This window comes from Cervus elaphus, chromosome 15 (genome assembly GCF_910594005.1).
Source record: "Cervus elaphus chromosome 15, mCerEla1.1, whole genome shotgun sequence".
Taxonomy (NCBI): domain Eukaryota; kingdom Metazoa; phylum Chordata; class Mammalia; order Artiodactyla; family Cervidae; genus Cervus; species Cervus elaphus.
In genome coordinates this window covers 26,302,259-26,328,044 of record NC_057829.1, presented here as the reverse complement: position 1 = coordinate 26,328,044, position 25,786 = coordinate 26,302,259, and the positions used below count along the sequence as shown (strand labels likewise).

The 25,786-nt window shown below is 43.0% G+C and overlaps 1 protein-coding gene across 1 annotated transcript; it reads right to left on the bottom strand.

The window, feature by feature from the left end:
- Positions 1–1,249: 1,249 nt before the first annotated feature.
- On the bottom strand, positions 1,250–25,786 carry EIF4EBP2 (eukaryotic translation initiation factor 4E binding protein 2). The gene is made up of 3 exons (XM_043925223.1): positions 25,359–25,786; positions 8,767–8,952; positions 1,250–7,787 (listed from the first exon to the last, which is right to left on the bottom strand). The coding sequence occupies exons 1-3, from the start codon at positions 25,501–25,503 to the stop codon at positions 7,756–7,758; spliced, it is 363 nt and encodes a 120-aa protein (XP_043781158.1). The 5' UTR covers positions 25,504–25,786; the 3' UTR covers positions 1,250–7,755.

Genomic DNA, 25,786 nt, shown 5'->3' with positions numbered 1-25,786 from the left:
TGCCTTTGGGGACCAAATCCTGCCCTATGCTGAGGGTCAGGAAGGGGCTTTCAGAGGCCAGTCAGATGTGTTTTAACTTGGTTTCCAGGCAGAGGTCTCCTCCTACTGTTCCTGTAGCAGTGCCAAGTCAGTAGCCAATTGGCGGAAATTGGATGCATTATTCCTTGGCCTGGGAAGTGGGGGGCCTGGCCCAGGAAAGAGTGGAGAAAAGATAAAAGCAGAAACTGGGGAGCAGTTGTGACTCACAGCAGCAGTTGGGTTAGTCTCCATTCTGTCCAGCCTCTCCTTTACTAGCAGCAAAGCCTTATCCCTGCAGCCTAAGCTGCCTTTTTAAGTTGATATCCTATTTGCCTCTGGCGCAAAGTAAAGGCTGTATGAAAGCGCTTTCCAAATTATTTGCCCCAACTTCCCATGAAGATTACTTAGTCCTAGGGGCTGCACGAACATGCTCCACCCCAAACTTGCACATCCTGGGGAATACAGACCCACCTCTGCTTGTCACACCAACTGAGCTGTTACTGAGCTTTAGACCTACCGGCCACTGGGTTAACTGCTTTCCATAGTTACACCTGAGCTCCACAACCACCTCGGTAAGACCTACTTATCTTAACCCTATTTTAGAGAAGGAAACCAAAGCTTCGAGACTGAGAATCCTGTTGGAGAGAGTTTGGCTGCTATTAAGTAGCAGAGCAGGACTGCAAGCCTACCGCACTCCAAAGCCTGAGCCCTGAACTTCCCTGCTCCTGTTGACATCTGAGACATGAAAGGACAGGATTCTTGCTCCCAATATTAACATGTGGGCCTCACTGGATTAATAATAGCAAGGAATGTGATGCTTACCCAGCACAGTGTAGTTTAGTTTAAGACATCAGCTACGATGGACTTCTAACAAGTGTTCCTGAGGGGCAGAGGCAGCCCTCACCAGGAAAGCTGTGGCCTGGGCTCCCTGCAGGCCTGGTGAAGGGCTTTCTCAGGTACCTCTGGCCCCAGCATGTACGTGTTCACTTTCAAGCTCCTTGGGGAAGGGACACATCACCTCCTGGCACATACAGGGCCAGACGGACAAAGGAAGTGCTTTGTAAATGATGAGAACTGACATATGAAGTGGCCAATTGCCTTTGCCCATCTTCCTTATCAGGCCAAGATGCCCAAAATGTGTCAACAGGATTTCACCTGAAATTTACGTTTTATTTAATTTTATTTTTTTTTCTTTTTCACCTGAAATTTAAAAAACAAACAAAACGCCAAGTTGATACTCAAGATCTTTATTGATTCAACTGTAACAGCAACCGTTGGTGAAAATTTAATTTTTTTCTGTAATTTCCAAACATGTGCTGGTTTGTAAGGACAGTTGGGAAAGTCAGAAACACCTGACCGTGGAGTCACACAGGGCTGCCTCGGGACCACACAGCGCCCTCTGCTCGCCATCCACGACAGCGAGATGGGCGGGGGAGGGACACCCACATCGAGGGGGACGAAGGGAAGACCAAGGAAAGCACTGGCAGTCTCCACTCTTCCACTCAGAATGGATGGAGCTGGGCCACTGGTGTACAAGGACAGGGAAGGGCATTTCACTTTAATATATAAAGTATTTCAAAGATGCTTAAAATGGACACCTGAACATGTGGGTGTCCTCTGGGCTCTCTAAGACACCCTCTTTAAGGTTTACCCCTGGGCAGCAGAGGGTCTCCTCACCCAGGTGAGAAGAGATGGGTTCCATCTCCAGGTGAAGGAAAGGCACTGGCTCGCAGTCTTCAGGGACTGAGGCAGACACCAGGAGCAGGACGCCTCACCACACAGCTCACCCCTCAGTGCTACTGTTCCTCCCCGTCTCTCCTGGTTTCAAGTAAAAATGACCCTTGGCCTGGCCTTGGTTTTTTTTTAAAGATTAAGATGGGAGAGGAAGAGGGTACATTGCGGGCAAGAAGAGAAACTCCGCTAGATTCACGCAATCTCAGATGTCCAGAAATTTTGGTTTTAAGTACCAGCAAGAGCTCCCTTTGGAAATTTCAATGTGGCCAAATTTCAAGCATTGCAGCATCTCTCTGCCAGCCTCCCACTCGTTGAAAGGTGGCAGAGTGAAAGTTTAAATACCCCAAGAATGTGTTTCATCTCAGTACTATTTTCCATTCAGGATCCAGGCAGTATGGTCTGCCAGGGCTTCAGGCTGCAGAAGCAGAGAGACCACACATCATCTGAAAAGGGACTTGAAAGACTTCTCCTAAATCTAAGCTTTGCCAAAAGGTATCAACTTCCAGGCCCATCCAGAGAAAGAAATGTCAATTCCATAGGGTGGAAAAGGTGACATGTACTGACTGTATCATTCCTTAGACTGCAATCAGAAATGTCATGAGCTAGGCTCAAGGAAACTCCAATTCTCAACTGGGAAAACATAACTAGAACAAGAAATGTGCCCGGGGTGTAAGCATTCTAAATAATTGTGATCCAGCTGCCTCAAGATCTGATGTCATCTTTTATTTAAAGCTGGGAGGTAAAGAAGTTGGTGATGGTAGGGGTACCACTGTATTGTAACTATGCCCCCTGTGAAGTCCAGACAGAAACTGCCCTCCCAAATAAACACTGCTTCTTTAAAACAGACACTAACCCCTCCTAGATGCCATGCATAGGTAAGAGATTGGGTTTCGCAGATTAATAAATAGCTGCCCATGTGCATATAGTCCAGAGACATGCTAAGAAGAATAAGTTCTGACCCAGAAAGACAAGGACTGGGTCTCCTGTCTGCAGGGGAATGTAAGGGGCTGAGGGCCCTGGCTTCAAACAGCCAGGATACTGACACCCCATCAAGTCTCCAAGGTAACAGAAAAGGATTGTTTCTGGAATATTGCTGCCAATTCAATGAGCACCTTACACCAGGTGCCTTGATGCAAAGCAGGCACTGGCTAAGCAACAGCCTCTGGGGTAAAGCCCACATATCTAGCAGGAAATGTCTGAACTGGGAAGTTGAGGTCTGAGAGATGCAAAGAGCTGGTAACCCAGACAGCAAAAATAAAGACCATCTATTTTGACTCCACCTTAAAATCAGAAGTAAAAAAATTTCGTTTGAAGGTGCTTTAAAGACAAGTTCCTTATTCTAGAAGTACCTTTTCTTCTTTTTTTTAAATAGCTGCCTTAGCAGCATTGCTTTTTATTCAAGTATACTCTAAAGCAAGCAGGGCTATAGATAAGAAAATGCTGGGAAATGTCAGAGCGTAAATCTAAAGAATTTGCATCCTTAAGATGTCTGAAATCCCCAAAAACTTGGCATCGGTGCCAGGGACACAGGACATTCACTAAAAATGTGCTAAACTGACAAGCTTCATCGAAGCTTCTCTCAAGGGTGAAGACACGATTAGTTCTAAGAACCTGTTTCCATCAGGAAGCCCAGGGTGAGGCAAGTGTGCAGAGTTAACTTTTACTGGATGTAAAGATCAAGCACAGACAGATATCTCTTATTCCCAGATGTCCCCCCATTTACTGAGGTGGCTTTTTGGGTGGGAGACCTGACCCCAGTCTGCTTTAGTCAGCGTGGTTTGAGAGAGCAGGTGCCAAGCATCAGCTGGTGGGGACCTGGCTTCTGGATACTATCAGCTATGTTACTCTGAATCTGAATGGTCAGCTATTCTTCAGCCCAGTAACCCACCTTCTAATTCACGTTTGCTGCCTTTGTTTGACAACCCCGACTGATCCATTTGAGTGGCTCAATGAGAAGGATCCAATGCCCTTTGTCAATTCCTGGCTAAAGGAGAAAATGAGCAAGCAGTATTGTCTTTTAGAGGTTCAAGTCAAGGACTTAAGCATCCTTGGGCCACTGGTAGTATACAACAGGAAAATGTACAAATATGACCCTGTAAATTTCCATTTCTTGCCAACCCTCTGAAAACTGGCAGGTGGTTATGGACAGTCCATTTTTCATCTGTTTGTTGATGTACATCTTAGAGAACTATTCTCAGCAACACCACCTCTCTCAGTATAGCATCTAGTTTAAACCTAGTCCTTCTTGCTGACCGAGTTTCACCCTCTGTTGGGGGAGGGGTCGTGTTAAGGTATATCCACAAATTCTCTGACACTGCTCCATTCCCTAGGTGGGGTGTAACCCCAGTTCCCTTGAGTGTAGCTGGGCTTAGTGGCTTGCTTCTAAGGAATAGGATAGGAAGGTATAATGATTTGATTTCGAAGACTGACATAAAAGGCACTACAGATTCCTCCTTGCCCACGCTGGGATTGTGTGCTCAGGGGAAGACAACTGCCATGCTGTGAGGACACTCGAGCTGCCTTAAAGAGACCCACACAGGGAGAAACTGAGGCATCTTGCTCACAAAGAGAGCCTGGAAGTGGATTCTCAAGGCCCAAGTGACTGCAGACCCTGTTGAAGTCTTGACTGCAACTTCCTATGGTGCCAGTATCACCATGCTAAGCTGCTTCCCAGGTCCTAACCACAGAAACTGACAGATAATGTCTGCTCTAAAAGAGATTTTAAGTTTGGGGATAACCTGTTAAATAGCAATAGATAACAAAGATAAAGGATAAAACTCTTGGCTTGGAAGCTTAATAGGTAGAAGCTGGCTTCTCTACACTGTGCTTTAGAGAACACAGTAGCTATTTACACAGGATACGAGAGAGTGGTGAACTCAAGTCACCACACTAAGAAGGAGGTAGAACCATGACAATGCACATCTCCTGCTGGAATTTGGAGGGAGGAGGTCATTTCTCATTAAGATGGATTGTCCCCAGAAGTACAGAAACATGGTTTTCTCCTAAGGAGAAAAGTAAAAATAATTAGTAAGATTTTAAGAACCATCTCACTTAAATGATACCCTAAGGGTGTTCCCTCTCCAGGAAAAGGCCCAGATAGATTATTCATTTAGGGCTTCAACTCTTAAATGATTCCTTCCAAATACTCAGGAGGCTTCCCAGGTGGCTCAGTAGTAAAGAATTCACCTGCTAATGCAGGAGACGCAAGTGATGTAGGTTCAATCCCTGGGTCGGGAAGATCCCCTGGAGTGGGAAATGGCAACCCACTCCAGTACTCTTGCCTAGGAAATCCCATGGATAGCGGAGTCTGGTGGGGTCACAAAGAGTCAGACATAACTGAGCTATTGAGCATACAAACACACCCAGCAGTAAACCACCTACTGGATTCTGGCTTGCCCTGAAAAATGATTCTATGAGGCATGGCACAAAGGTTTCATCTGTTGAAAGTTTATCTATTACCTTGTGAGATTATCTTTAAAACGCCAATTTATGAAGGCCAAGGTAAATCTAGTGGCCTCCAGGAAAGAGCTGCGCCAAGCACTGTGGAGATCCTTACAGAGACGGGTACAGGATGGGCAGCTGCTATGTTATGCAGCTGATGCTCCCAAGACATACTGGAGACACAGCCTCTGACTAGGAGGCCACGTGCAGACTCCTCAAGATAGTGAAAAGGGGATCGTGGTGTCGTGAGACTACTCAAGCTGGTGTTTTAATTACCCACTCTTCAATGAGGGAGCCGAGTTTTCACATGCAGCAGTAAAGACCCAGCAGGGCACGCACTCTGCTCACTGACAGACTGACTACTCACTGTAGTGGAGTCACGTTCCAGAGGATGTGGAGAAAGCAAGCTTCATTCCCAAAGAATCAAGCTCCCAGGGGACAATGAAATCCTGTGCAAGCTTGTCATGGAAATTACCAACACACCTTAAGTTCTTCAAGAGTAAGTAAAGTGAAATTTGGAGTTTAATAAAAATTAGAACAGAGATACATTAAAAAAGCAAGTAAGAAATCTTTTTCTGATCATCAATTCTTGAGACTGAAAGCATCTCCAAAACCGTGGAGATCCAGCTTATTCCTGAGACATCAACCATCACAAAAGGTTTCACTCTTTGAACTATTCACATTTTGTAGCAGAAAAGAGAACAAAGTTCCTCAGACATCCTCCCTCTCTTCTAAAATGTTTGCACAAACAGGGTCTTTTCAAGAGTTCAAAAGAAAAACAGCTTTCCGTCTTAGTGAATTGGCCTGGTACTCTCACCCTGGGATCTGATCTCTTAAAAAGAGGGTTCGGAGCACCAAATCCAATCAGAAATTCCCAGGACACCAGTGGCTATTTTACTTGTCTTTCCGTGAGGGGAGTCACTCTCCCAGGACTCCCATGCCAGTCAACAGTCAGGACTATGGGGTGGGGAACGAAGCAGCAGAGGGTAAAGGGAGAGAATGAGGCGACCATGGACAACCCAGGGAAGGCAGAATGGCCCAGTCTCACAGTCCATCCATTATAAACTCCAGAGGAGCACAGCCAACGCTAGAGCGAGAGGAACAAGCTCACACGGGACTGGGGGAGGCAAGGGCTAGTGACATGGAGCAGCAGACTCGCCAAGGAACAGTTCTCACCTTCCTAACACCGGAAGATGTACAATTAAAAAGTTGCTGTTCAAAATTGTACTGAAAACATATCTAAAAATAGGTCTGTACTCATCTTAAAAATAAAAGGTCACTCCTCAGATAAGAGGAGTGACAGATCTTATCAGATACCAACAGGTGAGGTATCCTGGATGTACATTTGAAAAATGGCCTGGCAGAGAAAAAGGAAGGAGGAAGGGAAAGACAGGGGAATTCAGAGTACCATGGGAAAGGTAAGAAAACGGAAGGAACACATATTTTTAAGCCCATGCTTATCTATCTCAGCAGCCAAAGAAAGCAGGTCCACAAAGGAAAAAAGAGTAGTTCTTTGCTAAGAGCACTCTCAAAGTCAACTTTAAATTCAAAAATCGGAGACAATAAATATCGCAATGCTCACTGGACTGAGAAGCAATGACGACTGAGCCTGGGTAGGGTACTCAAACGGTTCAGCGTCTGCCGAGGTCGTTCTCGGGCATCATCCCGCAGAGTGTACTGTCAGGCCTTATCCAAAGTGCTTCTGTCCCGGGGAAGGGACCTGCTCGGGAGCAGGAGAAATCACCTGGACAGCTCAGGGAACAAAAGGACCACAGGCAACAAGATGCAAGCAGGGAGGGATGGGAGAAGGGGAGCAGAGAACAACTGGTGACAGGGCACTCCCTTCTGACGCAGAATTACAAAAGGTCTGCACAACTGTGTGAAGTAAAGGAATGGGAAGATGAACTATCACACTAAAGACAGAGTGCGTTCCTCCCAGAGGAAGCAGGGGAAGTGGACCTCAAAACAGTGCCCCAGGGTAATGCTACTAGAGTTGTACAAAGTGTGTACTATCCCCAGGGACAAACATCACCAGGTAAAAGGGAAAGCAGCTCTCTTCCTGTTTACCATTTCCCTCCAATGGTTTTCAAGACCCCCACACCTAGGCTCTTGCAAGACTGAAACCTGGGCAGGACAGTGAGGAGACAGAGTAAGAACAGGAATGATGCCAAATCCATCAAACCTCTGTATCACTTCCCCAGACTTCCCAGCCAATGAGTTATTAGTAGGTTGATATGGATTTGGGATTAAAAAAAAAATGGGGGGGGGGGGGACCAGAGTTTAACTGTTTTCCTCTATGGGCTGCTTAGTTCTACAGAAATATGTCAAGAGTCTTCAATCTAACTGTCTAACTGGGAAGGGGAACAGGAAACAGGGAGAAGAAATGGTCAGATGCAGCTCATCTTTGCATCCTTTGGCACAAGGGGGAGGAGGAGAGGGAGGAGACAGCAACGGGGATTGCTGGTACTGCCTCTTCTGTCTTTGCATCGATGATCCTATCAGCCAAATCAGGGACACACATATATCAGTGTTGCTGCTTTTCTTCTGATCCTCGAAGGACAATCAGATGTCCATCTCAAACTGAGCATCATCCCCTGGTTAGAATGAAGAAAAGGAAAAGTTGGGCACAAAAAGGAAAAGCAAAACAATTTTAACCAACATTCCCTCTGCACAAGAGTCAAAAAAGAATTCAAACTGTCCCATTTCCTATAGCCTCGAAACAACTATTCTCTGCCTTGGCTGGTCTTTTTAATCTGGGGGTGGGGGAGGCCAACAAAAGAGTGGCAGTCATATCACCCACAGGCAGGAACAATTATGGGAAAGAATACAAGTGAAAACTTTCCAAGTTTCACTCTCCTTTGTCCGAGGTTGACCAAACAGGAGCTTCTAGAGAACTCTTGGCCATTTATCGAGTCAGCACACTCTTCTGGAAGCTCTGAACTTTTAGCCCTGCTCAGAATGACACACGGTCCATCAAAAACTCCTTTGGAATTTGAGAAAGTAGAAAGTTGGCTCATGAACAGGGGTCATGGAGTGCAACCCAAGGTGTACTTCAGGAGCTGGCCATTTCCACAGACATGGATAGGACTTATTATTAATGGTAAACATGTGAGTGAGTGTGCGGGGAGTGGGAGGGGGGTGTGTTTACTGAGATAGGCTATCCTGAAAATAGGGTGAAAAACAATACTGCTTTTCCCTACACCATAAAAAAGACATTCTCTTTATAAGAATTAAGGTCTATTTCCCGAGGGTGATGGAAATGGGAGTTATTAAATTCTGCTTTGTGTGTGTGTGTTATCCCTAGTCCAACAAAGTCCAGATTCAAGAAGTCATCTTTGGGATTTACCATTCCCTGATTTTGGATTCTTCCTCACTCCCACCCCTCTCCTAGATTAGAGTTGGCTATGGTTTAGAACTGGAGTTTCCAGAACATCTCAATAAGTCTTGGTGAGGGCAGGGGGGGAACCTCAGAGATGTATAACTGAACATCAGTTATAACTGAAGCATCAACGTTTCTTCAGACTACTTGAATCACAGGGCTATCTCTTGGTCCCTAACACCAGCATCTCTTACCAACTGCATGCTTCCTGTCATGATTGTTCAAGTTGTTCAAATTGTTTACTTCTACTTTGGAGTCTTCAATTAAGGTGCCAGGGCTGGTGACTCCTGGGATATTGGGCAGATGGCAGGGCGGGGTCTGAGCCATAGGAGAGTTGCGACGATCCAACAAAAACTTTCGATCATAAATGATTCGAGTTCCTGGAAAACAGGGTTTAAAGAAGACGGAAGTTTTATATTCTGTCTCAAATATAATTTTACACCAATGAAAGTAGAAAGTTACCTTCACTTTCTTTGCTTTGAAAAATAAGAACTAGTAACAGTTCAAAAAGGCAGCTGAAATTATGAAGAATGAATCATTCTGGAGAGCAGAAAACTTAGATCAAGGTGGAATTATTTAGGATGGAAAGTTTTCTAATACAAATTTTAAAACTTTTTACTACCTTAAACAGAAAACAATCCAACCCTTTCTTGATGAATCAGGGTGATTACGAAATTCATTTATTATACTATGTTGTGACCTAGGAAGACTCAGGGCCTATTCAGTTGATGATGTATATTCTCCTTAGACCAAACAGGATTCAGGTAGTCAAGGCTGTGCTTGTGGCCCTCCCCACCACAGTTTCCTTGTCTCCTCCTTCACTGTTTGGCTAAGAACCATCTTTTTTCCATGTCTTAAGTCAGTTTGGCTGCCATAATCAAATACCACATATTGGACTGGGTGTCTTACACAGAAATTTATTTCCTCACAGTTCCTGAGATTTCCAAGACAAAGACACCAGTTTCGTGTGTTTCTGCTGACTGCTCTCTTCCAGACATGTAGACACCTTCCCACTGTGTCCTTTCATGAGGGAGAGGGAAGCAACTGTCTCTTCTGGTGGGGCATTAATCCCACAGTCAGAGCCCCACCCTCAGGATTTCACCTGAACCTAATTACCTCCCAAGGCCCCATTTCCTGGAGAAGGAAATGGCAACCCACTCTGGTGTTGCTGCCTGGAGAATCCTATAGACAGAGAAGCCTGGCAGGCTACAGTCCATGGGATTGCAAAGAGTTGGACATGACTGAAATGACTTAGCAAGCAAGCCCCACTTCTAAATATCACATTGTGGGTGTCAATCACATTGTCAGCGTGTCAATGTATGAATGGGGAGAGTGCAAGTCAATCTATAGTACATGCTTTACACTCATTCTAACTTAATGTGTCTAATCTGCTGGGTTTGAAAACTGGTGATCTGATTTCAACACTATGTAAAATAAGAGCAAAGAAATAGAGGAAAACAATAGAATGGGAAAGACTAGAGATCTCTTCAAGAAAAATCAGAGATACCAAGGGAATATTTCATGCAAAGATGGGCTCAATAAAGGACAGAAATGGTAGGGACCTAACAGAAGCAGAAGATATTAAGAAGAGGTTGCAAGAAAACATAGAAGAACTGTACAAAAAAGATCTTCACAACCCAGATAATCACGATGGTGTGATCACTCACCTAGAGTCAGACATCTTGGATTGTGAAGTCAAGTGGGCCTTAGGAAGCATCACTACAAACAAAGCTAGTGGAGGTGATGGAATTCCAGCTGAGCTATTTCAAATCCTGGAAGATGACGTTGTGAAAGTGCTGCACTCAATATGCCAGCAAATCTGGAAAACTCACCAGTGGCCACAGGTCAGTTTTCATTCCAATCCCAAAGAAAGGCAATGCCAAAGAATGCTCAAACTACCGCACAATTGCACTCATCTCACACGTTAGTAAAGTAATGCTGAAAATTCTCCAAACCAGGCTTCAGCAATACGTGAACCATGAACTTTGAGATGTTCAAGCTGGTTTTAGAAAAGGCAGAGGAAACAGAGATCAAATTGCTGACATCCACTAGATCATCGAAAAAGCAAGAGTTTCAGAAAAACATCTATTTCTGCTTTATTGACTATGCCAAAGCCTTTAACTGTGTGGATCACAATAAACTGTGGAAAATTCTGAAAGAGAGGGGCATACCAGACCACCTGACCTGCCTCTTGAGAAACCTGTATGCAGGTCAGGAAGCAAGTTAGAACTGGACATGGAACAACAGACTGGTTCCAAATAGGAAAATGAGTACGTCAAGGCTCTATACTGTCACCCTGCTTATTTAACTTATATGCAGAGTACATCATGAGAAACGCTGGGCTGGAGGAAGCACAAGCTGAAATCAAGATTGCTGGGAGAAATATCAATAACCTCAGATATGCAGATGACACCACCCTTATGGCAGAAAGTGAGGAAGAACTAAAGAGCCTCTTGATGAAAGTCAAAGAGGAGAGAGAAAAACCTGGCTTAAAGCTCAACAATCAGAAAACTAAGATCATGGCATCCAGTCTCATCACTTCATGGCAGATGGGGAAACAGTGGAAACAGTGGCTGACTTTATTTTTCTGGGCTGCAAAATCACTGCAGATTGTGATTGCAGCAATGAAATTAAGAGACATCTACTCCTTGGAAGGAAAGTTATGATCAACCTAGACAGCCTATTAAAAAGCAGAGACATTCCTTTGTCAACAAAGGTCCATCTAGTCAAGGCTATGGTTTTTCCAGTGGTCATGTATGGATGTGAGAGCTGGACTATAAAGAAAGCTAAGTGCCAAAGAATTGATGCTTTTGAACTGTAGTGTTGGAGAAGACTCTTGAGAGTCCCTCGAGAGATCCAACCAGTTCATCCTAAGGAGATCAGTCCTGGGTGTTCATTAGAAGGACTGATGTTGAAGCTGAAACTCCAATACTTTGGCCACCTGATGTGAAGAGCTGACTCATTGGAAAAGACCCTGACGCTGGGAAAGACTGAGGGCAGGAGAAGAAGGGGACGACAGAGGATGAGATGGTTGGATGGCATCACCAACGCGATGGACATGGGTATGGATGGACTCCAGGATTTGGTGATGGACAGGGAGGCCTGGCGTGCTGCGGTTCATGGGGTCGCAAAGAGTTGGACATGACTGAGCGACTGAACTGAACTGAAAATAAGAGCAAACAGGCTGGGAAGGAGCCTGATGGTTTTCCAATGATCTAAGGGAAGGAGCTTCAGTGGATGAATTTTGTTCTGTCACCAGCGCCCCCAACCTTTTATTCATGGCTAAGTTTCAGAAGGGTGAGATTTTTACTGTGAGATGTTCTTACTAACATTCATGTTGCAAGTCAGAACAAGATTATTTTTACTTCTGTAGTATACTAAACTCAGAAACTCTTGGGGTGAGGTGGTGAAAAAAGAGCACAGGGTAAAAGCAAGCTTTCTATTTCTAAGTTGTATATCAACAACAACATAAACATGACAGCGTTATAAATGAACCAAGTAGAAAATTAGTAGTAGAGATTCAACCTAAACATGTCAGGTATAACAAAGTTTGAAAAACTCCTATTACTGTGCAGAGGCAATAAAAAATATTTTTTACTGCCTTAAGATATAATTCATGTACAATTCAAAGTGTGTAATTCAGTAGTTTTTAGTATACTCCTGGAATTGTGCAACCATCACCAGTCTTTTTCTCTTTTGCTTTTGAATGCACCACATGACTTGTGGGATCTTAGTTCCTCAAGCAGGAACTGAACCCAGGCCACAGCAATGAAAAAGCCAAATCTAATCACTGGACCACTAGGGAATTCCCACCACAATCTACCTTAGAACACTGTCATCATCTCCAGAAGATAACACTTAAACATTTAGCAGTCCCTCCCCACTTTACTCCACCCTCGCCAGCCTAGGCAACCACGAATCTGTTTTCTGTCTCTATAGATCTGCCTATTCTAGGCATTTCATATAGGTGTGATTATGTAATATGTGACCTTTCGTGACTGCTCCTTTCACTTGCAGGTTTTTAAGATTCATTCATGTTTGGCATTTATCAGTACAGCTGATCCTTGAACAATCCAAGTTAGCACTTTTTCAATTGTAAGTACTACAGTACTATACAGTCAGTGTTGGCTGAATCCATGGATGCCAAGGGCCAATGATAAGTAACATGTGGATTAACCCCCATGTTTTCCAAGGATCAATTGCACTTAATTTATTATTATTGACAAATAATGTTCTGTATGTATTAATGTATATCACATTTTATCCATCTGTCCATTGATGGACATCTGGTTTTTTTCCATTTTGAATAATGCTTCTGTAAACATTCATGTACAAGTTTTTGTGTGAACTCCTGGGTATATAAGAGAGACCTGCTGGATTATATGGCTTACCTTTTGAGGAACTACCAGACTTGTTTTCCAAAGTGTTGGCACCATTTTCCATTCCCATCAGCAGTATATGAGGGTTCCAGTTTATATACACTGTAGCCAACACTTTCCTTTCTTATTTTTCACTTTTCCTTTTGGCGGTTCCCCAGGGCATGCATCTTAGTTTCCCAAACAGGTGTGAAACTCCAGCCCTCAGCAGTGAGAGCATGGAGTCCTAAGCACTGGTCTGTCAGGGAATTCCCTTTTCATCTTTTTTATTACAGCCATCCTAGGGGGTGTGAACTGGTATCTCATGGTGTTTCAATTTGTATTTCCCTGATAGCTAAAGGTGCTGAGCATCTTTTCATATATGCCTATTGGCCATTCCAACAAATATCCTCTTTGGAGAAATGTCTTTAGTCCATCTTTTAATGGACTTTTTATGACTGCACTGTACGAGTTCTTTATATATTATGAATACAAGCTTTTTAAAAAAAATTTTATTTTATATTGGAGTATAGCTGATTAATAATGTTGTGTTAGTTTTGGGTGTACAACAAAATTATTCAGTTATATATATATACATGTATAAAAGCTTCATATTCATAGATGATTCAGAAATATTTTCTCCTGTGGGGTGCCTTTTCAATTTTTTTCAAAGTTTTAAATTTTAATAAAGTCCAATTTATGTCTTTTTCTTTGGTTGCTTGTGATTTTGGCGTCATATCTAAGAAACTTGCCTAACCAAGGTTTTCATCTAAGAGTGTTACAGCATCAGTTCTCACATTTAGGTCCTGGAGTCATGGGGTCCAACTCTGGTTTTTGTGTGTGGACATCCAGTTGCACCAGCATGATTTGTTGAAAAGACTATTATTGAATATTTCCCCATTTAATTCTTAGTATCCCTGTCAAAGATCAATTGGCTATAATTGTGAGGGTTTATTTCTGGGCTTCCATTGATCGATGTGTATCCTTATGACAGTAACACACTCTCTAGATCTGTAACAACTTTTGAAACCAGGTGAGTCTAACATTGTTTTTCTTCTTCAAGATTGCTTGAGGTTATTTTAGGTCTCTTAAAGTTTCATGTATGCATTTTAGGGTCAGCCTGTAAACTTCTGCAAAGAAGCCAGTGGGGATTTTGATGGGGACTGTGCTCTGAATAGATAAATTTGGGGAGTAGTACCATCTTAACAATATTGAGTCTTCCAATCCATGAACATGGACCGTCTATTTATATAGACATTTATAGATAAATGTCTGTCTGTATTTCAAGAATGTTATACAGTTTCCATAGTATAAGTTTCATGCTTTTTTTGGTTAAATTTATACCTATGTATTTTATTATTTTTATGCTATTGTAAGTGGAATTATTTTATTTCATTTTTGGATTGTTTATTGAAAAATACAAACACAATTGGGTCTTGTATACCAATCTTGTATTCTGAAGCTTTACTAAACTCACTTATTAATTAATTTTAATAGTTTTTTAGTGAATTTTTAAGTTACATTTGGTTTTAAATGGACACAAAGTAAACAATTCAGAAGAGAAGCCATCCTGAAGAATTACAACTTTAATGATGCTGTTACCGTTCTCAAACATGGCCAGGGAAAATACGGATACAAAACCACAGTATTTCATGTGTTCGAATTTTAGATCACTGGAAGCTAAAATAATTGTTGCAGATATATGGCAAAAAGAAGGTATTAACCTGTCAGTGACTAAGGATTCTATGGTGTAATTCAAAAGCATTTAATATTCAAAAAACCAAAACTATCGAAAGAAAACATTAAGACTTGACTATAAATAAAATGCCAGGAAAAAACCCTTTTTTTCCTTTTTTGATATTGTGTATACTGTGAAATTATATAAATTCCAAGACAATTTAAAAACCTAAAATATTCAGGGTCTCTTAAAAATGTGCATGTATAGACACATCTTATGAAGCAAGAACTTCCAGTAATTCAATTTCAACTGCCAGTCACATTTATGTTAGCCCAATTCAATGTCAACCAACGCATGCATAACTAGAGAAAAGTTAACCGTACATCTCTAAGGGAAAGGCAGACATACCGGGAAGCAGAGGCAGACAGGCAAAGAGTATCATCTCACATGCTGCTGCGGCTTAGTTGCTTCAGTCGAGTCCGACTCTGTGTGATCCTATGGACTGCACTGCAGCCTGCCAGGCTCCTCCATCCTTGGGATTCTTCAGGGAAGAATACTGGAGTGGGTTGTCATGCCCTCCTCCAGAGGATCTTCCCCACCCAAGGATCGAACCCGGTCTCCTGCATTGCAGGCAGATTCTTTACTGCCGAGCCACCAGGGAAGCCCCATAATCTCATATGGTGGAGAGCTAAAACTGACAGACTGAGACACAGAGGTTTAACTAGATTTATTTAGAGTTTTAAAGGTAACTACCCAGGGCTTCCCTGGTGGCTCAGTGGTAAAGAATCCACCTGCCAATGCAGGAAACATGGGTTCGATCTCCAATCTGGAAAGACCCCACATGCTGCAGACCAACTAATCTCATGTGCCACAAGTATTGAGCCTGTGCTCTAGAGCCCAGGAACCACAACTGAGCCCTCATGCCTCAACTACTGAAGCCTGAGCGCCCCAGAGCCCATGCGCCACAATAAGAGAAACCATTGCAAGGAGAAGCCCACGCACTGCAGCTAGAGAGTAGCCCCCACTTGCTGCAACTAGAGGAAAGCCTGCACAGTAATGGAGACCCAGCACAGCAAGAAATAAATACACAAACACTAAAAATAAATGCATAAAGGTAACTACTCAGAAGTACCAAAAACAATAAAACAATTTACAGAAACTGGTAAATGGAGAGAGGCGAGCGGAAATAAGAAGTACAGAAAGTAATCAAAGTGTCCCGTATCCCTCATTTTCATAACAGGGAGTCAACACTAATGTTAAGAAATCAAGAAATTGTGGTATAAATATATATTATTTATAGCAACAGTAGCTAACCAGTAAAATCACTACAAACAAACTGTTAAAAGCAGCAGTCTATTGTCATTTTACTTTACATTTTAGGTGTTTCTGTTCAGTTTTCCTTTTTCTATTTTGTTTTAAAAATATGCATATCAAAAAAAATATGCATATCTTAGTCTTCATGTTTGGATTTCAAAACAAAAAGGAATCTTTAGATCTAGGTTAACATTAGATATCTACACACATTCTTCATTCCTTGGTGACCAGTTATTTGGATAAATCTAGTACCCTGACCTAGCACTTTCTAAATGCTGACATTACTAGGAAAACATGAGAGTAAAACTGAGTCCTTCTGATGGAGAACAGAGTAAGGAGAAAAAGCTTCTACTTTTCGTTCTAGAAATTAGTGATTTTCAAATGGCAAGAAAAAAGAGGCAAATAAATGAGATCCAAAATTATGCTTGCCAAGATCAGAAACAGACACAAGATGAACAAGCAGCGTAAGTGTGTATGTGCTAAGTTTCTCAGCCGTGTCAGACTCCCCACAACCCCATTCATGGACTGTAGCCTGCCAGACTTCCCTGTCCATGGGATTCTCCAGACAATAATACTGAAGTGGATTGCCATTTCCTTCTCCGAACAAGCAACAAGTGTTTCCAATACACTCAGAAAGGTAGTCTGCCTCTTTCCCTCTCCCCCCAGCTCCATCCCAATAGTAAGAAGAGAACATAAGAAGTGAAAAATACAGAAAGGTCTTACAAAGAAAGTGGTTTTCTCTGTTTTTTATTCTATCAGCGTAGGGGGGTGATTAACAAGGTCTGTGTTTCACTATGTTAGAGAACATTTTAAATGCATTTCAGTTTTAAACATCTGTTCTTCATGGAGGCTCTGGATGGAACAGACAGACTCCTGAAAGCTCTATGCCAGATATCCCAGAGAGGCTAAAAGTTGCTTGACCCAGTATCCTCCAGGGAGGCTGACGGTGGCCAAATCACGTTCAGTGTGTACAATCATCAAATCTCTAAAGTGCTAATAAAACCAAGAAAGGGACAATTTTTACATCAGCAAAAGGCACAACCAGAGCCAGAGGATATTATAACTTAGTATGGCTAAATAATTATGGCAAACGGAAGACATCCAAGGTTTGTGAAAAGTCAATTCTACTGTCCTTTGATTAACTCCAATTCTCATAACCAGGAGCAAAGATTTCCAAGACATTAATGTCAAAGGAAGGCTCCCTACCCAATCACACAGGACTCTGCCAGAGTAGAACACACACCCAGGCTGAAAGGGAAGTTGATAATGACTATGCTCCTATTCACAAGGTTCTGTTAGAAGAGGCCTCAGACAGCATCTGGTGGAAGCTGGTCATTTTACAGATGGAGAAAACAACATCCAAAGAAAGATCACACAGTGAGTGCCCCAGGAGTCAGGAGACCAACACAAATAAGCAAGGCAGTCTGAGCAAATCTGCCTTTCTTGAGTCTGGCCAAAAAATGGTTGGAAACAAATGACTTTTTTAGTTAGTACCAGGTACAAAGTAGTATACAAACCACAAACTAATCTCAAATAAATGCCAACTGATTTTAAGACTATCAAAATTAAGTACGTCAAATGTCCATGTCTGTCTGGATTTGAACACTCGTCTTGAAGTAAATTTTCTTCACAAGAACTACCTGGTTCTGGTTCCAGGAAAATGCTGGTTGGATGCGCCAGATTGTTGACAGCATCCTGGATCAATTCTTTGGATTAGATTCCACACATGCTGTGGTTCAGCCTCTGTAATGCTAATGATTAATGAAGGCTCACTGCTCTGGCACGGGGAAAGCACTCAGAGTCAAGCCTGACCGTCATTCCCACTTCTTGTTTTCCTCCCCGTTGATTCCTCTTGGGCACTTAAAAAATAAAAATAAAAACAATGCATAATACATATCTACCAATATCTTCTACTTACAGGAAGGAACTTGAACTCATCAATAAACTTCAGAGGCAAAAGCCTACTGAACATCACTGTTCTAGGTCACTTTATTTATGTGCTGCCTCTTCATTACGGTTCAAGAACTTATCAGACCAGAGAGTGGTTTCATTTCAACGTAAAAGCAGCCCGACTCTAACATAAACATTCTCTGATGATGAGATGAGCACCTCTCTGAGGCCCAAAGAATGAATTACAACATCTTAAAAATGAATCACAGGTCTGGCAAACTTTTGATAGGTACCTCTTAGAATGGACTCTGCAGGTGGCGCAGTGGAAAGGCATCTGCCTGCCATGCAGGAGACATGGGTTTGATCCCCGGGTCAGGACAATCCCGTGGAGTAGGAAATGGCAACCCACTACAGTCTTCTTGCCTGGAAAATCCCATGGATAGGAGCCTGGCCTTAGAACCTAGACAGTAATCAATGGTCTATCTTCACCAATCCTCACCTGCTATAAACATCAGACCATTTCTTAAAAAAATTAAAACTGAATGAGGTATTACACTGATACTAAAACCAAAGATACCACAGGAAGAATAGACAAGTATCTCTTAGGAATATAGATGCAAAAATCCTCAACCAAGTATTAGCAAACAGAATTCAGCAACATATAAAAAGGATTATATACCACAATCAAGGGTACTTACTCCAGGAATGAGAGGCTGGTTCAACATCCGAAAATAATTAACACGATACATCATAAGAACAGCATAAAAAACAAAAATCATAGGATCATTCCAAAAGATACAAAAGAAAAAACTGCCTTTGATAAAATCCAACACCCTTTCATAATAAAAATAATCAACAGACTAGGAATAATAGGAAACTTCCTGAATCTGATAAAGAGCATCTATGAAAAACCACAGCTACCATTTTACCTAATGATAAAAGACTGGAGGTTTTCCCCAAATACTGAGCACAGGCCAACGGTATCTGTTCTCATACTCTTGCCATGTTTGTTCAACACTGTACTAAAGGTTCCAGTTCCAGCCAGGGCCATTAGGCAAGAAAACAAACAAAAAAGGTACCTAGATCAATAAGGAAGAAGTAAAACTATCTTTATGCATATGTGGTCTTGTGGTCTTGTATATAGACAATACCAAGGAATCTATAAAAATTGTATTTTCCAGCTACTGATTATTGTTTACTAAGCGTTTTACTTTTTAAAACAACTCAATGGCATGAACAGCTTTAGTTCATCAGGGCATTTGTCCTCAAGATCTAAAAGACAATTTATTTAGAAACAAATACTCACAAATTTCTGAGCTTTTGGCTTCAAACTGTGGCCTGAGAACCAGGTGAAAAGGGCCTTTAAAAACTAGTCCTATATCACATAAATCAAAGCAAGATTCTCTATGACCCACCTCCAGGGTAACAGGGTAACAGAAATAAAAACAAAAGTAAACAAGTGGGACCTGATTAAAAGCTTTTGCACAGCAAAGGAAACTATAAGCAAGGTGAAAAGACAACCCTCAGGATGGGAGAAAATAAAAGCAAATGAAACAACTGACAAAGGATTAATTTCCAAAATATTCAAGCAGCTCATACAATTCAATGCCAGAAAAACAAACAACCCAATCAGAAAGGGGGGAAAAGACCTAAATAGACATTTCTCCAAAGAAGACATACAGATGGCACAAACACATGAAAAGATGCTCAACATCACCCATTATTAGAGAAATGCAAATCAAAACCACAATGAGATATCACCTCACACGGGTCAGAATGGCCATCGACAAAAAGTCTACAAACAACAAATGCTGGAGAGGGTGTGGAGAAAAGGGAACACTCTTGCACTGTTGGTGGGAATGTAAATTGATACAGCCACTATGGAAGACAGTATGGAGATTCCTTAAAAAACTAGGAATAAAACCAACATATGACCCAGAACCCCACTCCTAGGCATACACCCTGAGGAAACCAAAGTTGAAAAAGACACATGTATCCCATTGTTCATTGCAGCACTATTTACAATAGCCAGAATATGGAAGCAACCTAGATGTCCATCGACAGATGAATGGATAAAGTTGTGGTACATATACACAATGGAATATTACTCAGCCATAAAAAGGAACGCATCTGAGTCACTTCTGATGAGGTGGATGAACCTAGAACCTATTATACAGAGTGACGTGAGTCAGAAAGAGAAAGATAAATATCGTATTCTAACGCACATACATGGAATCTAGAAAAATGGTACTGAATAATTTATTTTCAGGGCAGCAATGGAGAAACAGACATAGAGAATAGACTTATGGACATGGGGAGAGGGGAGGAGAGGGTGAGATGTATGGAAAGAGTAACATGGAAACTTACATTACCACATGTAAAATAGATAGCCAACGGGAATTTGCTGTATGGCTCAGGAAACTCAAACAGGGGCTCTGTATCAACCTAGAGGGGTGGGATGGGGCAGGAGATGGGAGGGAGCTTCAAAAGGGAGGGGATACATGTATACCTATGGCTGATTCATGTTGAGGTTTGACAGAAAACAACAAAATTCTGTAAAGCAATTATCCTTCAATTAAAAAAAAAAAAGTCATATATCAGATAGATAGCTGCTGGGTTGTTAAAACACAGATTTTAAGGGGTCTTCACAAAACAAAGTCTGTGATAAACAATTTGAAAATGGTAGCCTAGGTCTTACTTATTCAATAAGCTAAATGATGGAAAGTTTCAACTGACTTTTGTTCTATTGTAAATAGAGCAGCAAATATCTTTGAAACAGTAACTTTCATCTAAAGACTTGGGAGTCAAGAAAAAGTTCTATCCTTTACCAACAACTATTATTCTGCTTGGGGCTCTCTTCCTTCCAACCAGGTGAACTAGTTTTCCCACGTTAACTTTACCTTGTCTGATCAGCAAATCTTTTTTTTTTTTCATCACATCACAGCCTTTACTGCTGACTGGCAGTGAAGAATCTCCGATATTCACTACTGTAGCTATTTGAGTTCCCAAAACTATTTTGGCTGATTCCATATAAAAATAGAAAATCTGACATTCCTTAGTTATTGGTTATGACATGTCTACATACCAAAATATTTTTTGTCCATACAAATCCAAGAAGCCTAAATTTTACTCAAGATAGAATATCAAAAAATTCAAAGGACATGATCTGTAACTTTTTACACACACATGGAGTCAAGCCTACAGTTGTCTCCAAACCATGCAAGACCCCTCCCATAAAATCATTTTTAAGACACCAGTCCTCAAAAAGTCCTTGCGGAACCCTAGTAGTGCCAGTTTACAGACGCACGTTTCACCCGTAGGCCTTGGGAGAGTAGAAGGGAGCTGCGCACTACCCGCCTGGACGAGCTCCGGCTTCCCTCATCAGGTTGCGTCTAACCGGGAGCAGGCAGAGGCGCTTCGCGCCACACAATACACTGCCGCATGCCCCGCGGCCGAGGGCTGCTGCCTTCCCGGGCAGTCTCTCACCGGCAAACATGGACCCAACACAAAAGTGCACCCACCGCAAAACTGAGCTACATCTTCTGGTACATACTTTGGTGGCTGACGAATATGAGACTAAAGCCAAATCTCCTTTGGAATGACAACACATGTTAATTTTTGTTACTCTGAGGTAAGTAAATGCCATCTTCCTTAAACACAAGGCAAAGTGACTGAACTTTCAACGTGTTTTTTGTGCACTTCTTACATGTACTCATGAAGTCCTTCAGTTAATAACTGAAACTAGAGAGCCAAACAAGTACATTTGCTGGTTCAGAAATTTTTGGCTAGAATAAACTCAGGTCACTGTATTAGAAATATTATAACAGTGAGAAATTGGCCTTTCTTCCCCACATCTACAGGGCTCTATTCACTTCTCCCAACAAAACTAGATTAACACTCAGGACTCTCCCCAAATATTCTTACTTTATTATGGCTCACACCAAGTGGATTCTTTTCCCTTCTTCCTGTCTTCTCCTTTATCCCCAAACCCTTCCAATGGCCTTCAGGGAACCAACCAATTACAGCAACTCTTCAGCTGGCAGAAAGGATGCACAAGGGTATGAACAAGATTTCATACTAACAGTTCTCCTCTGGCGCTCTTGTTACGGTAACAGCATACTTTTCCACAGCTGAGGAGGATGTTACGCAGGAAAAGTAAGGCAAAAAGAAAGGCTCAAAGAGGTCTCTTTGTTCATTCCCCAGAGCACAACCCTCTCAACAAGGAGACAGTTCAAAACTCATTAAAAAATAAATAAATAAATAATAAGGTAGCAAAAGGCATCATATTATCTGGCATTCCAGAGGTAGAAGAGTCTTCTTAAATGTTTGCAAACGTCCTTTCCTAGGAAAATATGCATCTTAAGACAGCAGAGGAAAAACCTGAAATAGGAAATAAGGACACTAAGTTTGAGATTACCAACTGACATTAATTAGCTGTATGACACTAAGAAGTTACTTAATTTCTCTCAGTTATAGAAGCAAAGCATTAGGTCCCTTCCAGCTAACCATTGTTACAAAAGTGAAGCAGACTGTAATAACTTTACCTTTCATTGAGGCTAGAAGCAGCTTCTCAAAGGATGAGCCAAATGTCATGCCCATTCCCCCAGAGGCAGATAAAACAAAATAAAAACCCAAGGGTGTTTTGTTCTGAATTTGGTCAAAAATTTTGTTCTTCCTTAATAATGAGGAAAAGGTACACTTCTAATAATATAAGAAATATAAGAGGTTACAGAAAGTTTTCATTTCATTTCCCAACTCTCATTTTCCAACCACAGAAGGCAATTTTGAGAAATCTTTTCAAGGGTAAGTTGTATCCTCTGTGGGGAGATGGCAAGTTCATTATGTTGTCAATGTCTCTGCCCAGTCTGATCATATAGGGCATTCAGCACATCAACGGTTATCTGGAATGCTCTGACCTGTGTATGACACTCTAGAAACTTGAGACAGGAAACTCTAATACCCTTCCTTCCTATTAAATAGAGATTACTCATACAAGCCTACTACCACTTTTCTAAATGTTTTCAAGTCTGAAATATGTAACTTAGCACTTGACTCTTTACAAGTTTTTTATTTTAGAACTAAAAAGCTTTTCTACCCAGCAAGATTTTAAGACCACTGAGAGTAAAGACTGCCTTTCCTACCTTTGTCTGTGGTCCCCTTTTGTGCAAAGCACTGCCCTGGACCCACAAAACTCACTGAAGATACCTAACCACATCAATTCAGGTGCCTAAAGGTGACCAAATAACAATCATGATTCAGGGAAAGAAAATTACATAGAAGAGAGGGAAATGTAACAAAAGAAATGAACAAATCATCAGAAAATTGGAAATTTTCCAAGGTGGGGGGATTAAATCAGTAAGTACTGCATATCTCGGTGGCACTGAGGTAACTGCTATAAAATGGTGTTTAAATCCAACTGCCACAGTGTTACATCTTATAAACATATTAGCTAAGTCTTTGTGTTAAAAATTTATGACAATGTGCTCTACTAATAAATAACAGCTCTGTAAAATAGATGAGCTAAGATGTATTTAAATCTGCAATTAAAAAGCAGAAACCATCTGGAGACAGGGTAAGTGACATTTGAGAAAGTAGCTGAGGACTATGTATGTAGGGAGGAAGGATAAATGATTTAGTATTTCCGGCAGAATCTTTCCCAACACTGTAGGAACTAATTCAGACTACCAGATAGGCTTGTATCTTTAAGGCACACTTAAAGACTATGCCCTTACTTTAAAAGCATATAAGCTTGGGTATTTGAAATATGTCTAAAGGTGACCCTGCAGTTTTTCCCTCAAAGGAATAATGATTAATATACAGCTGAAAGTTTAGTTCCTTCCTCAAATAAATAATTATCTGCTACTATGACATTGGTTCTAAACTGCTGGAAGCACAGGCATTACAGAATTCACAAGGAATTCTGGAAGAAGTTATAAATTTCTTTCCATCACCTTGGAAAACAACATCCATTTCTTAAAAGTTGTCAGTTCAAGTTCAAGACAACCTATGGAGAACAGATCCTGGTTTGCCAAATCTTTCACGATTAAAAGGCAAGAAGAGTTCAGCATGCTCAGAGGCTGGCCTTGACCAGATGAGGTCAGGAGGGAGGTTATCTCCAATGAGGTAAGCCACCTCACTAGAAACTCCACTGTCCCACAGTTACAACTTCCTTAAGCCCAGTTCTCCACATATATCAAAGAACGTCTCCTGCCTGGATCATTTAAAAGTATTCCAAGGCAGCCACGCCACCCCTAGAGTCGCCTGGGTGGATCCTCTGAAGAGCTCTCTCCGAGATTTTTATTCCTTGTTGGCAAGACCTTCTTACTCTACCGTCTTGATATTGTGCAACTATTAAAAAATGGCCGAGGCCTAACGGCAAGGGACTGGTTGGAGCACAACTGGTGAGCCCAGCCCACAGGAACCAAGCTAGCAATACCGCAGACGGCAAGGGCTGCCAGCAAAGTCCCAACCCTCTAGCCAGAGGCCACCATCAAAAAGCTAAGTAACCAAATTAAAAATGAAGCACCATGATCATGAGGTCCCTCAAGATCGCTCTCCAGTCTTCTCCCACTGGATAAAAGCCCAGTCAGGGGACAGACAACCTTTGAGCTCCCTTTTCCCGTGACCAATTAATGCCACGATCTTCACCTCTACCCCAGTGTTCTTCCTTGTAAACAGTCTTGGTCGCACTCTGAAAAGTAGTGCCCAGGGACCCCGCTCTGCACGGCCCCTTCCCCCGGATGAGGCAGTCCCGCCGGGGAGGGTACCGTCTTCCACCTACCTCCACAGGCGTCGCCGCCAAAACTCTACCCTCAAGGCTGCCAGCGCTCCTTTCCCTGGGCTATTACTTGAGCATGATTTTATCACTCCTCCTCCAGCCTGGGGACTCCCCCCACCCGTGGGGCCTCGTCCAGCAAAGTAAACAATGCTGTCAAAGCAGGATAACACTGGGCGAGGCTTCCAAACTCCGCATTCCAGCCTCCCCCCTCCTGGAGTTCTAGAAGCAGCAAAACAAGTCATCGCAGGGTCCCAGGAGCAAACTACTCTCCCCAGCTTCCTTTCTAAAAAGGCCGGGAGACAGCTCCAAAATCAGGCTTCAATGTGCACAAAGACACTATATGTAAGAGGCAGAGGGAATGCGGAGCGAGTGCAAAGCCAAGTGTAGGCGAATTTGCCCTGGAGTCCGAGGGCGGGGGAAGGAGAAAACTGGGTCGAGTGCGTAAACCTGCCACGAAGCGGGAACAGGGGCTTTTTTTTTCCACGAGAGGAGAGCCAGTCACGTTCCCAGAGCGGGCACGCGCTGAATAGAGTTGCGGGAGAGAGAGAACGCGAAGTTAATGTCCTCGAAAGCCGTCTCAAGGGGGTTTCGGGGGAAGCCCCAGGAAAGGGGCTTTGGTGGAGCCGGGGTGGCCCGAGCGGCCCAGAGTGCATACGCCCTGAGTTAAAGGACCGCGGCGGGAAACTGCGGGGACACCGCGGAGGTTAGCGCGGGCGCGCTCGGGTGCCGGCCGCGGGCTCGGGTGAGGGCGGCGCGGGCGCCGACGCTCACCTCCCGGTGTGGTGGAGAAGAGCGTCCCCCCGGGCGTGGTGCAATAGTCATGAGGTAGCTGCGCGGCGTCGCTGATGGGCACGGTGCGGGTGGGGATGGCGCGGCTCTGGCTGGGCTGGTGGCCGCTGCCGGCGGACGAGGACATGGCTCTGGGCGCGGACTCTAGGGCTTTGTCCGGCGGGCGGGCAGGCGGGCGGCGGCGGCGGCTGAGGGCCCGAGCTGCTCCAGCTGCTCAGGCGGGCTGAAGGGCGGGCGGGGCTAGGCGCGCTCCGCTCGCTCCTCGCTCGCTTCCTCTTGCTCCCTCGTCCCGCTCCGCTCCCGCCGCCGCCCTCTCAGCCGCCGCCGCCGCCGCCGCCCGATCCTCCGGCCTCCGCCAGCAGCCTCAGCAGCAGGAGCAGCGGCAGCAGCGGCGACGACGACGACGACCG

Excerpts from the sequence above, each read along its gene's own strand:
- EIF4EBP2 (XM_043925223.1), bottom strand. The coding sequence starts at position 25,503 with ATGTCCTCGTCCGCCGGCAGCGGCCACCAGCCCAGCCAGAGCCGCGCC. Across the intron at positions 8,953-25,358 it reads CTTCTCCACCACACCGGGAG|GAACTCGAATCATTTATGAT; the intron begins GTGAGCGTCGGC and ends CCTGTTTTCCAG. Across the intron at positions 7,788-8,766 it reads TGACAGGAAGCATGCAGTTG|GGGATGATGCTCAGTTTGAG; the intron begins GTAAGAGATGCT and ends CATTCTAACCAG.